At 37.3% G+C, this 15209-nt stretch overlaps 2 protein-coding genes across 2 annotated transcripts; both read left to right on the top strand.

Moving 5' to 3' along the window:
• The first annotated feature begins 521 nt into the window (after positions 1-521).
• LOC125186809 (gamma aminobutyrate transaminase 3, chloroplastic-like) lies at positions 522-5050 on the top strand. The gene is made up of 18 exons (XM_048083261.1): positions 522-676; positions 1809-1942; positions 2074-2158; positions 2240-2312; positions 2395-2492; positions 2572-2664; positions 2747-2820; positions 2903-2941; positions 3023-3111; positions 3197-3273; positions 3363-3437; positions 3518-3649; positions 3721-3808; positions 3893-3971; positions 4106-4196; positions 4285-4363; positions 4439-4554; positions 4876-5050. The coding sequence occupies exons 1-18, from the start codon at positions 635-637 to the stop codon at positions 4948-4950; spliced, it is 1539 nt and encodes a 512-aa protein (XP_047939218.1). The 5' UTR covers positions 522-634; the 3' UTR covers positions 4951-5050.
• Positions 5051-8690: 3640 nt separating this feature from the next.
• LOC125186986 (myosin-9-like) lies at positions 8691-15166 on the top strand. The gene is made up of 6 exons (XM_048083481.1): positions 8691-8812; positions 10741-10847; positions 10930-14043; positions 14110-14352; positions 14435-14593; positions 14678-15166. Exons 2-6 carry the CDS (start codon positions 10764-10766, stop codon positions 14912-14914), a joined length of 3837 nt encoding a protein of 1278 aa, XP_047939438.1. The 5' UTR covers positions 8691-8812; positions 10741-10763; the 3' UTR covers positions 14915-15166.
• Positions 15167-15209: the final 43 nt, after the last annotated feature.

The following is a 15209-nucleotide window of genomic DNA, read 5'->3' as shown; positions in this document are numbered from 1 at the left end:
CACTTTTTCAATCTATTTTCTATCACATTTTTTAAAATTCGTATCAGATCAAAGTGAAACGCATATTGGTTGATGTTTTTAAAATTTGAATGCACCTCATAATTTGATTTCAATTTTTGGTGAAACACAATTAATTTAATTTCGAAGAAAATTCAAATGGTGTGTGACCTCATGTCATGTTTATAGCGTACGATTTATGATAAATAAAAAACATTAAATAACCAATAAATCAATTAATAAAATTAAATTAAAATCTCAATAAATACAATAGAAAAGGGACATGTATATTTCGAATACCCCAAATTAATTGAGTCATTTAGTGATATTAAAAGGTTTCAATTACAATTAATAAGACAAGAATTGACTATAGAGTATATTATCATCTATCACAATCCCTATGAACATGGAATTTCTAGTACTAAATAAATGAAAAAATTATCTAAAGGAATCAAGAGAAAATTCTACACGATTTCAATACTGAATCTGGACGTGATACCATTGTGATAGACATTTTGATGTGGAGCTTTCCCATTTTAAAACACCACCTCTCCCTCTCTCTCACACACACTCTTCCTAGTGCTCTTTTTTGTCTGCATGCTTTGCCCCACTTCAAAGTATTGATTTATCCTAAGAAATGTATCGCCTACTTCAAACAACTCTCAGAAACGCCACCCAGGTTCCAATCCCACTTCAAGATTGCTTTTTTCTTGTATGTAGAGGTGTATCTATCTACATGTGTTGCAATTTGCATGCCAATTTGTATTTAGTCTTTTGTTTTCAATTTTTTTTCTTTTAATGTTGATTCTTGATGTATTTTATTTGAATTGTGTTTGTTGCTGCTCCATGGAGACAGATTCTTTGTTGGAGGTGTCTAATTTAACTTAATTTTTTCATTAATTGGGGTGCTAAAATATCATAATTTTTGGTGGGGTGGTTGTGAGGTGAGATTGACTTCTATGGTGGATAAAAATTCAATCTTTTTTACTTTCTTGATTGATTTGGTGAATACCTTAAGATGCAGTAAGAAGTGGTGAATAGATTTGACATTTTTCTTGTTTCTTGGATAACTTTTACTACTACTTATCATTAACTTGGACATTAGATTTCATACTGATGAAATATGTTTAGGGATTGAAGATTCTCTTGTGGTATTCTGTTTCATTTTTATCTTAGTTTGTGTATTTGTGGCTCATTCAATGTCTCAAATGATACATTGGTCAAGATTCAAGCAGAAGCGAAGCAATAGAAATGACTAATTTGGAACTAGTAGTACTTGTATATTGACAATGAGAAACTGAGTTTATGTGGGTTGAGTGTAACCCGAAGTTCTAGTGCTCGGATGGGCGAATACTCTTAAAAACGGCCTTAATGTCAATTGTTCTTAGCTCATTTGTGTCAGGCTTGCTGCATCCATGGAATGTTTCCTACATTGGCTGTTTGATATTGTTTCCCGGTCTTTGAAGCCTCGTTTTGCTCTTTACGCGTAAGTTAGAGAGGAGTTGCGCCTTCTTTTATTCTCAAGGCCAACACTTAAAGCTTGAGTGGCTCAATTTACTTTCTAGTTAATGAATTGAGTGAGTTTTCATCCTATCCTGGCATGATTTGAGCTCTAACGATACTAATTAACAATTAAAGCAAGCTCAGAGTTTGCAATTTACATCTCTGAGTTGATGTTTTGTGTGGTATAATATGATTTATTAACCTTCGGAAACTTCAACTGCACCATAGATTTGGATTTTTGGAATGAACAAGAAAATTCATTGCCTTTGATGGCGTTAGTTTCTAACGTTTAACCTGGATTACAACAGGCTGGCTGCAACGTAAAAGATGTTTCAGCACGTAAAATCTTGCAGAATGATCTGGTTCGGGCTTTCACAGCTGCGATATCGTATGGTTCAGAAGCATCTGCACGGGAGGATGTTCCATCACCTATCGAGAAAGAGTATGCGCCCTTTTCTTTTCTTTACTAGTTTCTTTGCATTTCCTCCTTCGTTTTTTTCCCGTTCATAACCTTAAAGAAGATGATTCTTCATGAAATTTCAAGTTAAAATTATTAACACATTCTGTTCTTAGCTTTAAGGGGCATGATATGCTAGCTCCCTTTACGGCTGGATGGCAGTCTGCAGACGTGAGCCCTCTAGTAATCGCAAAGTCAGAGGTACTGAAGCTGCTCTCGACATTTCAGTTTCATTCATAAGATTTCCACCTTTTAGTTATGATTATCTCCTTTTTGATTTAGGGGTCCTATGTGTACGATGTTAACGGAAAAAAGTATCTCGATGCTCTTGCTGGTCTATGGTCCACTTGTCTTGGTACGTGCACTTGAAATCCGTTATGTTAAATATCAGCAATTGTCGTGAACTTCACTGTCTTAATGCTCTGGCGTTCGTGTAGGTGGAAACGAGCCTCGTCTTGTTGAAGCTGCGGTGAAACAACTAAACACCTTGCCGTTTTATCACTCCTTTTGGAACCGTACCACAAAACCAACTTTGGTAAGCCGACTTCCTCCCTTTCAGGAAACCGGATGCATAGATTCAGGACGCAATCGTTTAGATTTCTCTGTGAATGCAGGATCTCGCGAGTGAGCTATTGGAGATATTCACGGCTAGAAAAATGGCTAAGGCCTTCTTCACAAACAGTGGATCGGAAGCCAACGATACACAGGTTTTGATCTCCTTGGGCTCGGCTTTCGCTCCCATCTTTCTTGATAGTTTACCATACTTTTATGTTTTTCCTGGTCTTGCAGGTGAAGTTGGTTTGGTATTACAATAATGCCCTCAGGAGACCGAACAAGAAGAAGTTCATCGCTCGATCAAAATCGTAAGGATTCCATTTCAATCATTGCTATGATACACTCACTATGAGCTTTCTTTTCCATTGACACCTCCTTCTTTAATGGCAGATACCATGGTTCGACGCTTATAGCAGCCAGTCTCTCCGGGTCTGTTTGTTTTCCTCGAGATTTCAAAATAATAACCATCATTGAGAAATGTTAACCGAACAATATAACCGTTTCCAACAGCTTGCCTGCTCTGCACCAGAAATTCGATCTGCCAGCTCCGTTTATCTTACATACCGACTGCCCTCATTATTGGCGCTTCCACCAACAAGGTCGGGAAACACTGCTTTACTAATTACCATATAATATGTCATTTCGTACGACACGTTATCTGAAGAACCGAAGAATGCTTTCCAGGTGAATCCGAGGAGGAATTCTCGACCAGGATGGCCAAGAATTTGGAAAACCTTATCCTCAAAGAAGGTCCCGACACGGTAACTCATAGTATTAGATATCAAAACATCATATCACTGATTTTCCATTTTCTGCCATTAACAAAATTTGACTAATACATTTTTTTCAGATTGCTGCTTTCATAGCAGAACCGGTTCTGGGCGCTGGTGGTGTTATACTTCCTCCTGCAACGTACTTCGAAAAGGTGAGATTTTTTTTTTCACAAAATTGTGGCTCGGGATACATGTAAGCAGCGATGCAAATTCTTGTTTTGCGAATTTGCAGGTTCAAGCAGTATTAAAGAAGTACGATATTCTGTTGATTGCTGATGAGGTAATATGTGCATTTGGGAGGCTCGGGACGATGTTTGGCTGTGATAAGTACGGAATCAAGCCTGATCTGGTCTCCATAGCAAAGGTTCGTGTCGTGACAAAATTGTGCTAGAAGTGTGTATTCGCTTATTATGGCTGGCTCTCGATATTGTACAGGCGCTCTCTTCTGCATACCTACCTATTGGAGCTGTTCTTGTCAGCCCCGAGATCTCCGATGTCATACATTCTCAGAGCAGTAAACTTGGTTCGTTTGAAACGTTTACTTGATCGTTGGAAATTATATTCATATACTCGAACTTAAGGCATTGACCCGGTTCTCTGTTTGAAGGCTCCTTCTCCCATGGATTTACTTACTCGGGACATCCCGTAGCATGTGCTGTTGCATTGAAAACACTCAAGATCTATAAGTATGTTCTTCATCTTCTCCACTGAAATTAAACTGATTTGATATATACAAATGCTCAACCGTATTATTTTAGGTATCGAGATTTTGAATCTTTTCTTAGACAACTTATTAGTGTTATTTGTCAAAATGTTGCAGGGAGAGAAATATAGTTGAGCAAGTAAACAAAATAGCCCCTAAATTTCAAGAAGGTGTGAAAGCGTTTTCGGATAGTCCTATTGTTGGTGAGGTAGGATTGCGCATTTCTGTTTGTTTACGCGATATTTATGTATGTCATGGTCTCCGGTTGCTCATCACTGACATCCCTTGTCCTGAAGATACGTGGGACGGGACTGATTCTTGGGGTGGAATTCACGGATAACAAATCACCCAACGATCCTTTTCCTGCCGAGTGGGGTATGCTATCTCATGTTTTTCGTTTTGGAACTGTTGTCTAATGTCTATGTTCTCACCTCGTATATTAAATCTCAGGCGTCGCGGCTTATTTTACAGCACAGTGTGAGAAACGGGGAATGTTAATACGCGTTGCTGGAGACAATATCATGATGTCTCCTCCATATATCATCACTCCTCAAGAAGTAGATGAGGTCTTTCTCTATCTCTCTCTCGAAACACACACCAATGTGCTTCATTTTGTTCTATAAAACGCGCTTTAGTAACGAACTGCTACTTGTCGGACGCTTATGCTCATTATATGATCATTCTCCATTTTGTGCTATAAAATGCGCCTTTGTGACGAACTGCTTATTTTCGGAAGCTTATGCTCGTGCTTATGGAGCAATTTTTCTAAATGTTGTCATGATAGACATTTTTTGCATCTATGCAAAATGCAGTTTTTGAAGCAATCTGCAATTTATATATATTCCAGATTTTATAGTAAAGATTGGAATTTTGCTTCATTTTTGCAGCTGGTAGAGAAATTTGGGGAAGCTCTCAAAGCGACAGAAGAAAGGGTGGTAGAGCTGAAATCTCAGAGGAAATAATAAAATGTTGATAATGGTGAAAACTTTGAAAATTGAATATGGTGTTTGGAAATAATAAGCAGATTTATGTGATGCTATGGAATTTCATTTAGTCCTTGAATTGCTAATTTTGTAGCTTCTAGTACTAAATTTATCACTCTCTAATTGTGTGAAATATAAATAAATGAGTTGTGATTAATTTTGTTACTACTCTTTGTTCATACAACATAATTATACTTCAATATAAATGAAAAGGGTAATTCTTATAAATTTATTAATTTCGTTCAATATAGATGTTCATATCAGCTTTGTAATCTAATTTCTCAACCATTAAGATTGGAGCTGGTATGGGTTAATTTTCTTATAAAAATGATGTCGCTTTAATTTGTAAGTGGAGGAACACGTCATATTATATTTCAAATTTTACGATTTCATTTTTGGTCAATAATAATAATTTTGGGTCCAATATTAGGTCAACTCATAGATACTTTATTGTGACCACTTAATGCGAAAATTCGATGAATAATATTCCAAATTCTATGTGTATGTTTGAAGTCAAATATATGGAGCAACTAGCTGATCAATTTAGAATGTTTCAATTTTCAATTTCAAATTTATACAAATAATTAAAAATTGGTCAAATTCATTTGGCCGGCTAGTTAATGGATGGCTATGGAAGAAAGAGAGAGACCATTAAAGTATAGGAGTACTATTTTTAATGTAATACTCCACTTAAGAGTAGTATTAATTATGTGACTCTTTACTAGTGTCTAAGGAATAAATATAATTACTACTCCATATTATGCTATCATGAATGATTAATTGTAGTATATCTATAGTATCCATAGGGGTTTAGGCATGTGGATTTTTATATTTGTTGGTATAAATCAATTTAAACCTGTCACATTGTATCACAACTTCAACAAATTCCATTAATTTTATGTAAAATAGATTAAACTAATTTCTTTTTTTGGGATTAATACATGTCTGATCACTGATGTGCTGGCATTTGATTTGAAATATTCATGTGATCTATTTAAAAAATGTATTATTGTGTATATAAGACATACTAGTGAGCATCTGTATTTAATTGTGATTAGCATATGAATTAATGTCTAATTAAACAGGATCATGTGTGTGTTACTTTCCCTTTTCTTTTAGACAGTGAAAGACAAAATGGCAATAGCTATGCATGTTCTATAAAGCATATTTCATGTGATAATTGTTTTCTCAAATACTTTACTTTGTAATCATATACTATATCAAGATTCATATTCACTGCATTTTCGGTATAAAAGTATAGGTAAATTTGTTATACTCGTTAATTCACTTAGGTTGCCACGTAACTGTTATTTACTTTGTTGATCTTTAAGAGTACTTTGTTGTATTTTAGCACTACAGGTCTTGACGGGTTGTCGGGCTCTATTCGCCCTATTTTGCTTTAAGTGTCTTTCATTCATAAAAAACATTAATTAAATATGTATTGACATTAAATATTTTCGTGTTGACATCTATAACGTAGATTGTTCACATAGTTGTTAGCTATCAATTTAAGAAAGTTATCAATTGATCATATCTTTGAAACAGAAACTGTATCTAAGAATCTTATCACCAAGAAACATGCATCGAACTTAATGTATTACAACTATTAAAATAACTCAAGTAAATATAGGTTTAACCCCTTTTATTCTTTCATTAATTGGCAGAAATTTAAAAGGGAAATAATAATTAATGTCTTTATCAAATGTGACAACACAATAATGTGTGAGGCTTGCAACTATATATATATATGACTTGGCCGGTTTGGTCGGTCGATTGTGGCCGCCACCACATTACCTTTTCAACTCATACAAATTGAAGTTTTCTATTTCAATATTTCATTCTTTTAATTTTATATAAATGAATAAATTCGTTTGACGTGAACAACTTCACTATTTTCTCTTTTTTATTGTTTAAAAGACTTGAAATGAAGGAATTTTCTTTGTGTCAACAATTGAATACCACACCTTTTTTTAGGTGAATTTTTGGATTATAAAATACTAAGGGCGAAGGTCCAAAAAATTGAAATAATTAAAAGTAAACGACAAGAAGGTAAAATAGCACTACAATTCTAATTAAATAGTAGTACTATTTAATAAATTACAAAAATAAAAAAAATGAAGCATTTTGGAAAAATAAAATGATTTTTCCATTACATATAGATAAGCAAATATATTTGCAAAACTAATAACAAACGCTATGAATAAAGCATTTTAAGACCCAAGTTCTTTTTTGTGGCGGGTCTATTTTTCAAGAACATTGAGTCCTTCGACATTCAACTTTTTTTAGTTTTTTTTTGGAATTTAGTTATAGTAATTCGACGTTTATATATTCAGTGGAGTCCTCTAATATTCGTTTCAGTACATACTTTTATTTATGTTGGAACTAGGCTTTGTTTTGTGACAACACAATTATTTGATTATACTATAAATAATTTTATTTTACAAATTTTCATTTTATTTATGTATTTAATTTAAAAACCCTTAATACAACAAAAGAGGTGTATGTTTATATAGTATAATTGCACCTATATTTTTTTTAATGTATAAGAGTTTATGATTTTATTAGAAAACACTTTTTTAGAATTACATATGGTATATTAAGATTACGCCGCACACGTACAGAACTAGTGCTAACAATATTTGACACGACACATAATCTGACATGAATCCATACGAAATTAATGAGTTTATGTCAAGTTTTAATGGGTTCTTGTCCTTATCGGGTATTAATTAAGAATCCGATAATTTCGGATTGGATACTGATAACCATTAAGAAAGTAGGAGTATATTATTATTATCTTCATCATTTTTGTAATTTTTTTTATAAAAATTATGCTTTACTAATTCTTTAAATTCTTATAAATAAATCTTGTAAACTGGATTTTTTTTTATCATTCACGTAATATCATGTTTTAATCGTGTAATACCAGTTCGGGTCGTTATCGTGTCATGTCAACCCACATTATATCATGTCGTGTGCGATCGTATTCGAGTTTGAAGGTAACAGATCGAATTCGTGTCCGGGTTGACGGTTTTCACAATAGGTTGAATTCGAGCTAAGCTTTATTAGATCGAAACGTTATCAGGTTGACCGATAACAACCCAGCGCACACGAATTGCCACCACTAAACATAACTACTATACCACACAGATTAAGAAATACTCCCTCCGTCCCATAGAAATAGGCACGAAAGGGAGTACTCCCCCTACACGAAAGCACAATCAAGTGAAATACACTACATCACACCCGAGTCAGACTACTGCTACAGTGCTACCAAACAAGATGAAAATACTCTGCACATACACAGGAACGCATCCAATATTTCTCATTAAGCGGATCCAGAACTCGAAAACGGAGGAGCGCAATATATAGTATTAGCTTGATTTAGTACGAACGTAGCTATTTTTTTCGATGTTCGAAGCGACGACAGAGGCAAACATTGTAATTTTACATCCCGATAAGGCAAAATTGTAATTTTATTTTATGTCAACTTAGCTACTTGAATTATACCTCGTTGCCGTATCTTCACTTATTTTAATCATTAAAGCTGCCTACATATAAATTTCACATATGTGACATAAAATCATAAATGCAAATACCCCAACTAAACCATGGCAAATCAAAATCAAAATACACACACTCAATTAATAAAAAAATTAAAAAATAAAACTGTAGATTTGAACTAGTTGCAGAGGGCCCGCCCACCACACCCCTCTCCTTTCTCACTATTAATTCCAAAACTTTAATCACCATTATCTCTCTAAAACTCCACTCTCCCTCTCTCCCTCTCTCTCTCTTCAACAAAGACAGCGCAGCGAAATCAGCTCACCACTCCTCTCAGGCAAGCTCTCTCCTCCTTCAATTTCACCACTTGATCTGTTTATTGTTGATTGCTTGAATCTGTGTGTGTTTGTGTGTGTGTGTGTTGATCGATTTGATCGTATTATTCTGATCTGCGCCATCGGAAATCTGTGCTGGCAATCGCCGATCGCCCGATCGTATCGATTCCGATTGCGATTTTGCTTGATTAAACACGCATCGATCGTTTTTGCTGATGATTATTATCTGATTAAAGCTTCGATGATGAGGTTTCTTAACTGTAAATTGTTAGTGGAGAGAATATACAGCTGGGCCGTAACGCCAAATTTTATATAAAAATGACTTTACATGTACTCGGAAATGATGTGTGAAGATGCCGTTTTGATGAAAAGCGGTTGTCGTTTACTCATTTTTCATTTTTTTAACAAAAGTAATCTTATTTTCTATTTCTATATTGATGTACTATTCTATTAGTTTAATTTTTTACTTACTTGATAAGGAAAGTAATAATTGTCTTGTGAAATCAAAAGTTACTCCCTCCATCCCAGATAATTCGGGTCATTTTGACTGGGCACGAGTTTTAAGAATTGTAATGAAAAGTGGGTTGAAAAAGTTAGTGGAATGTGGGTCCTACCTTTATATATTAGTTTTATAATAAAATGTGAGTAGGAATGAGTTAGTGGAATATGAGGTCCACTACCAAACATGATAAAAGTGAAATGAGACAAATTATGTGGGACAGACCGAAATGGAAAATTGGGACGAATTATTTGAGATGGAGGGAATATTGAAATATAAATTACAATATCAGTATTATTGTAATAAATAATTATTACTACTATATTGCTCTCAATAATTATATGATTTTTATAATTATATGTTATACCTGTTGTTGTATATTATTATATCTAATTAACTGAATTTGTATTTGACAATTTTAACAATTTTCATATACGAGATAAATAATACTACTATATCAAAAATAATATTCTCATAATTCTTAGAAATCATATTATATAATCATACTAATGTCTATAATCCTATATAGTATTCTCCAACTATATATATTGGCAAACTAAAATAGCGAGTCTGGATTTGAGAGTTGAGACGGTTGATTTAGGAAAGATTAAACTATTGATATTTTTTAGGGGAAAAACTATTGATAAAAGCAAAATATATTGTTGCAAATTTGCGCCCATTGTTTTGTCAGCAGCCAATTTCGTCGTGATCGTGTTTATCACCGAAGCAACATGTAAGTTGAGATATATATTTATTTAATATTTTTCCTTTTTATCTTATTTTGTACCCACTTTTATATTATAAAAACATCAAATTAAAAAAAAATGTTTCCGGCAAATATTTAGGAAAAATGTCATCATTTGGAAGGTAGGTGCGCTCGAATTTTCATTCATGATTTTGACCCTTGGTTGCTTTTTGTGGGTCATAATCTATGTGGAAAAGTATAGTGACTCGCATTTCTACTTTTTGTTATTTCATTTAATTCATTTTCGTTTAACTCAACTTTCTTGTTAAAGGTTAAATCTCCCTTGATTTACTTCAATAACTAATAACACATGATAATATATTTTTAATCTCTTCTTCTTCAAACTATTTTAAATCTCCCTTGATTTACTTTCTCTTATTCGAACAAGTATATTTTACTCCTAATATATTTTTCATAGATATGTGATTTTATATCGTCGATTTCGAGAAAAAAAAAATGAAGCACGAAAGTTTTGGACATCTCTTCTTTTAATATATTGAAAGATGTGATTCATTATCAATTAAATTAAATATGGAATAAAGATAGTGACTTTATGTATACTCTCTAAATTTGTCACCTAATGTTATACTACCTCCGGTCCCCCAAATTTTAAGTAACTGAAACATACATTGTTAGTTTTATACGTTATCTTATAAAATTTCCTCTATGTTTTATGGTTTTTATAGATTAAGGTCCATTTCATCCAGTCATGGCAGAGGAGGCGCTTACAAGTCAGGAAATCCCAGCTGCGAAGTTGGTTGAGGAAGCTCAAAGCAATGGAGTCCCCATTAAGGTAAAACTGAACGATCATGGCAATTGGCAAATATCGATTATAAGCTCGGATTGATCATTTATGTTTTCCAATTCAACTTCAGATAATTGAAGAGAACGCAGATTGCAAAACAGAGGAAGGGAAAAAAGACGAAGAAGCCGCCATGGAAGGAGAATTTGTCAAGGTGGAAAAGGATTCCGAGACAGATTCTGTCGCGGAGAAAAAACCGGAAGCATCTCGTGAGTTGCTTGAAGCTCAAGAGAGAGTCAAAGAGCTCGAAGATGAGCTGAAGAGAATCTCCGATGTGGTTAAAGAAGCCGGAGCTGAAAACATGTTCCTCAAAGACAAGCTCTCGCAGACAGAAGAGCAGCTTCGAGTAACCAAGGAGAGTCATATTGAGATTGCAGTCAACAACGAGAAACTGGTGGAGGCTGAGGAGAGGCACAAGGAGCAGCTCAAGGCGTTGGAGGAGGAGCTGAAGAGTCGCGAAGACGAGAAGAAGGAGCTGGCTGATGTGAAGGAGTCGTTTGATCGTGCCAGCCTTGAGCTCGAGGCCTCTAGCAAGAAGATCGAAGAGCTTCGGGCGCAGTTGGAGTTATCGTCCGGAGAAGCTAAGAAGTTTGAGGAGTTGCATAGTGAGAGTGGTTTGCTTGCTGAGTCGGAGGGGAAGAAGGCGTTGGAGCTCGAGAGGCTGCTTGAGGCAGCGAAAGCTAGTGCGAAAGAGACGGAAGATGAGCTGAAGAGCTTGTCCGAGAAGGTCGATGAGGGGAAGAAAGTGGAGGAGGAGCTCAAGAGGTTGAGAGATGAGCTTGATGCTGTTCGGGGAGAATTGGAGGTTTCGAAATCACAGGTGGAAGATGTGGAGAAGAGGCTAGCGTCGAAAGAGGCTCTCGTTAGCGAAACGACACAAGAACTCGAGCTTGCAAAGTCTGCCGAATCTGCAGCCAAGCAACAGATTGCCTCGCTCGAGACTTTGCAGGCCGAAAGCGTGGAGAATCTCCAAGTGAAAGCATCCCAGCTTGAGGCTTCACAGTCGGAATTGAAGGAGGCTGTTAATGCGAAGCTCGAGGTTGAAGAGCTGCTGAAAGGCCAGGAGACGAAGACAGTCGCCTTGCAAGAAGATCTAGAAAAGCTGAGCAAAGAGAAACAAGCACTGGAAGATGCTGTCTCTGATCTCACTAGCAATTCTGTTCAGTTGAAGGAGCTGTGCAACGACCTCGAGGCGAAGCTGCAGCAGTCGGACGATAATTTCTGCAAAGCGGACGCTCTTCTAGCAGAAGCAGTGGCGAACAGCAAAGAGCTCGAGGCGAAACTCAAAACCATCGAAGAGCTTCACACCGAGTCTGGTCATGCTGTAACAAGTGCTAAACAGAGAAACGTGGAGCTCGAGAGCACGGGGGAGGCCTTGAGGGCGGAAGTTGAGGAAGCGAGATCGAAGCTCAGTGAATCCGAGACCAATCGCATTGCTGCAGAACAGAGGAAGGTCGAGCTAGAGCAGCTACTAAACTTGGAAGAGTTGAAAAGCCATGACTATCAGAGGGAGTTGAGAGAGTTATCTGAGAAACTAGCTGAACTTGACTCTGAGTTGAAGAAGGAAGCAGGAGAGAAGCAGCAATTAGGCATCCAGTTGCAAGAATTTCAGGCCAAGATAGCTCAACTGGAGTCTGAATTGAGCACGTCCACCGCTCGTACGTCTGAGCTCGAGATAGAATTGAAGAATGTCACGGAAAAATGTGTCGAGCAGGAGGGGCGAGCAAACACAATTGATCAGCGCCGCGTTGAACTTGAGAGTTTGATCCAGGCATCTGATTCAAAAGCAGTGGAAGCTGGGAACAAGGTCAGCGAGTTCGAGTTACTTCTCGAAACAGAAAAGTATAGGATCAAGGAGCTTGAGGAGCAAATAGCCTTGCTGGAGAAGAAGTGTGAGGCTGTGGAGGCTGAATCCTCGAAAGGCAGCCAAAAGGCGTCTGAACTCGAATCCGAACTTGAGGCAGTCCGGTTGAAAGCATCATCCCTAGAGGAAGCACTTCAAGCATCCACGGAAAAGGAAAAGGAGTTGTGTGATTCCATTAACTTAACCACAGAAGAGAACAACAGCTTGAAGGATTCGTCAAGAGCCTTAAACGAAAAGCTATCCGAGGTTGAGAATCTACTCAGCGTGCTGCGGGAAGAACTCAGTACCTCACAACAGAAGCTGGAGAGCGTTGAGAAGGATCTAAAAGAAACTGAGTCGAGGGAGGCTGAGGCTATCGAGAAGCTTAAGCTGGCCGAGGAGCAGCTGGAGCAAGCGGCTGCAAGAACCGCAGAACTTGAGTCGTCTCATGAAACACTATCGAGGGATGCAGACCTTAAAATGCAGGAGGCAGTTGCCAGTTTCTCAACCAGAGATTCGGAGGCGAAGGCCTTGCATGAGAAGGTGCAGGATCTCGAAAATCAAGTGAAAAGTTATCAAGTGCAGCTTGCAGAAGCAACGGAGAAATATGAAACCGCAAGTGTAGAGCTCGAAGATATTTTATCGAAGTTGGCTTCTTCCGAAGACACCAATGAAGGGCTGAAAGTGAAGATCCTTGAGGCGGAAGGGAAAGCTGAGTCGTACGTCTCAGAGAATGCAGAGTTATCCGAAAAGAATGCGCAGCTTAGCGAGAAGGTTCAAGAACTTGAAGAAAAGCTAAATGTTAGTGTTTCTGAGAGGGAAATCTCCTCACAGCAGGTTGCTTCTCACTTGAGCAGCATCACTGAACTGACTGAGCAGCACTCGAGGGTCACCGAGCTTCACTCTGCAGCTCAAGCTCAGTTGGAAGAAGCTCTAAAAAAATGTAGTCTAAGAGAGTCGGAAGCAAAGGAGCTGCACGAGAAGCTTCAGGCTTACGAAGAACAGGTGAAAACTTACGAAGCACAGGGTCAAGAAGCTTCGGCACTTGTGAAAAGCCGCGAACTAGAGCTGGAAAGTATCCTTGTGAAGTCCAAGGATTTGGATAGTGAACTGGAGAGAAGCTCTAGCCAGTTTAAGAAGGAGATCGAAGTGCTAACCGAAGCAAACTCAAAACTCACTCATGATCTGGCTTCCGTTCGAGCCGAGCTAGATGATTTACTTACGAAATTCTCTGTTGTTTCATCGGAGAAAGATGATGCAGTTAAAGAACTAGATGCTGCTAGGAAAGAAATCGAAGAGCTGACTCAACGGCTTGCTTCCGAAGGCCAAAAGCTGCAATCACAGGTTTGTTTATTTATCAAACTGATATTTCATTTAAACACCTATATGACTTAGCATCTCTTTTTTCAGATATCTTCTGTGATGGAAGAGAACAATTCGCTTAACGAGAAATTCCAGATCTCGAAGAAGGATCTTCAAGCAATCATAGTACAACTCGAAGAGCAACTGAAGGAACAGAAATCGAACGAGGGTGCATTGAACGCTAAGGTGGAAGCTCTCAGCTCTGAAGCTCTCCAGAAAGATGAGCTGCAGAATCGTCTCAAGGAGATCGAAGAACAGTTGGCGACTGCAGAGGCGCGGTTAAAGGAAGAGGTGTGATACATCATACATCACTCCATCTCTCAACTTTTGTTTTAATCATTGAATTCTCATCCTTTTCCTTGCTTGATAACAGAACAAGATGGCTTCCGAAAACAACCTGAAACACGAGGCTGCTTTGAAAAGTTCGTGTGACGAACTTGAAGCCAAGAGAAAGGAAGTAGAGCTTCTGGAGAGACAAGTGAAAGATCTTGAGCAGAAGTCTCAGCTTGCTGATGCCAAATCTAAAGAAAAGGTTATATTCTTCGTCACGTTATTCTGTTTCGTCTTTGTTTACCTCAGAATTCTTTGCATTCTTACTGACTATGACTCGATGCAGGATACCGGAGCAGCCTCGGAACACAAGGACGAGACCATAAAATCGCGGGAAATAGACCTGTCCGCGGCCACTCCTTCGAAGAGAAAGAGCAAGAAAAGGTCGGAGGCGGCGGCCTCAGCTCCAGCATTGTCCTCAGATGCACACAGTGAGGCATCACTTGGATTGAACTTGAAGTTCGTTTTAGGTGTGGCTCTTGTCTCAATCATCTTTGGCATTATTCTTGGCAAAAGATATTGAAATGTGGAGTTTGTGGTTTGGTGTGTGGTTTATGTGTTAATTTATAAATTTTTGGGTTTTTTTTGGCTACATTCATTTTAACATTTGATTAGTTTGTTATTTGTAGAGAAGTACTGGTTTTTGCTTTTTTAATTTTGGTATTTTCTTGATCTTGTAGTAAGTCAGGATTATTGGTTTTTCTTTAGAATCCTGACTGTATTATGGAAAGGAGAAGAAGTGTGGTCTCTTTAGCTATTTACATTTTCTTTTCAATTATGCTTTGTTATTTTCTCTCAGTGATTCTCTACTTAATTCA

The sequence above is a fragment of the Salvia hispanica genome, chromosome 5, assembly GCF_023119035.1.
Source record: "Salvia hispanica cultivar TCC Black 2014 chromosome 5, UniMelb_Shisp_WGS_1.0, whole genome shotgun sequence".
Lineage (NCBI taxonomy): Eukaryota > Viridiplantae > Streptophyta > Magnoliopsida > Lamiales > Lamiaceae > Salvia > Salvia hispanica.
The sequence above is the reverse complement of the archived record's forward strand: the minus strand, read 5'-3'. Positions and strand labels throughout refer to the sequence as shown.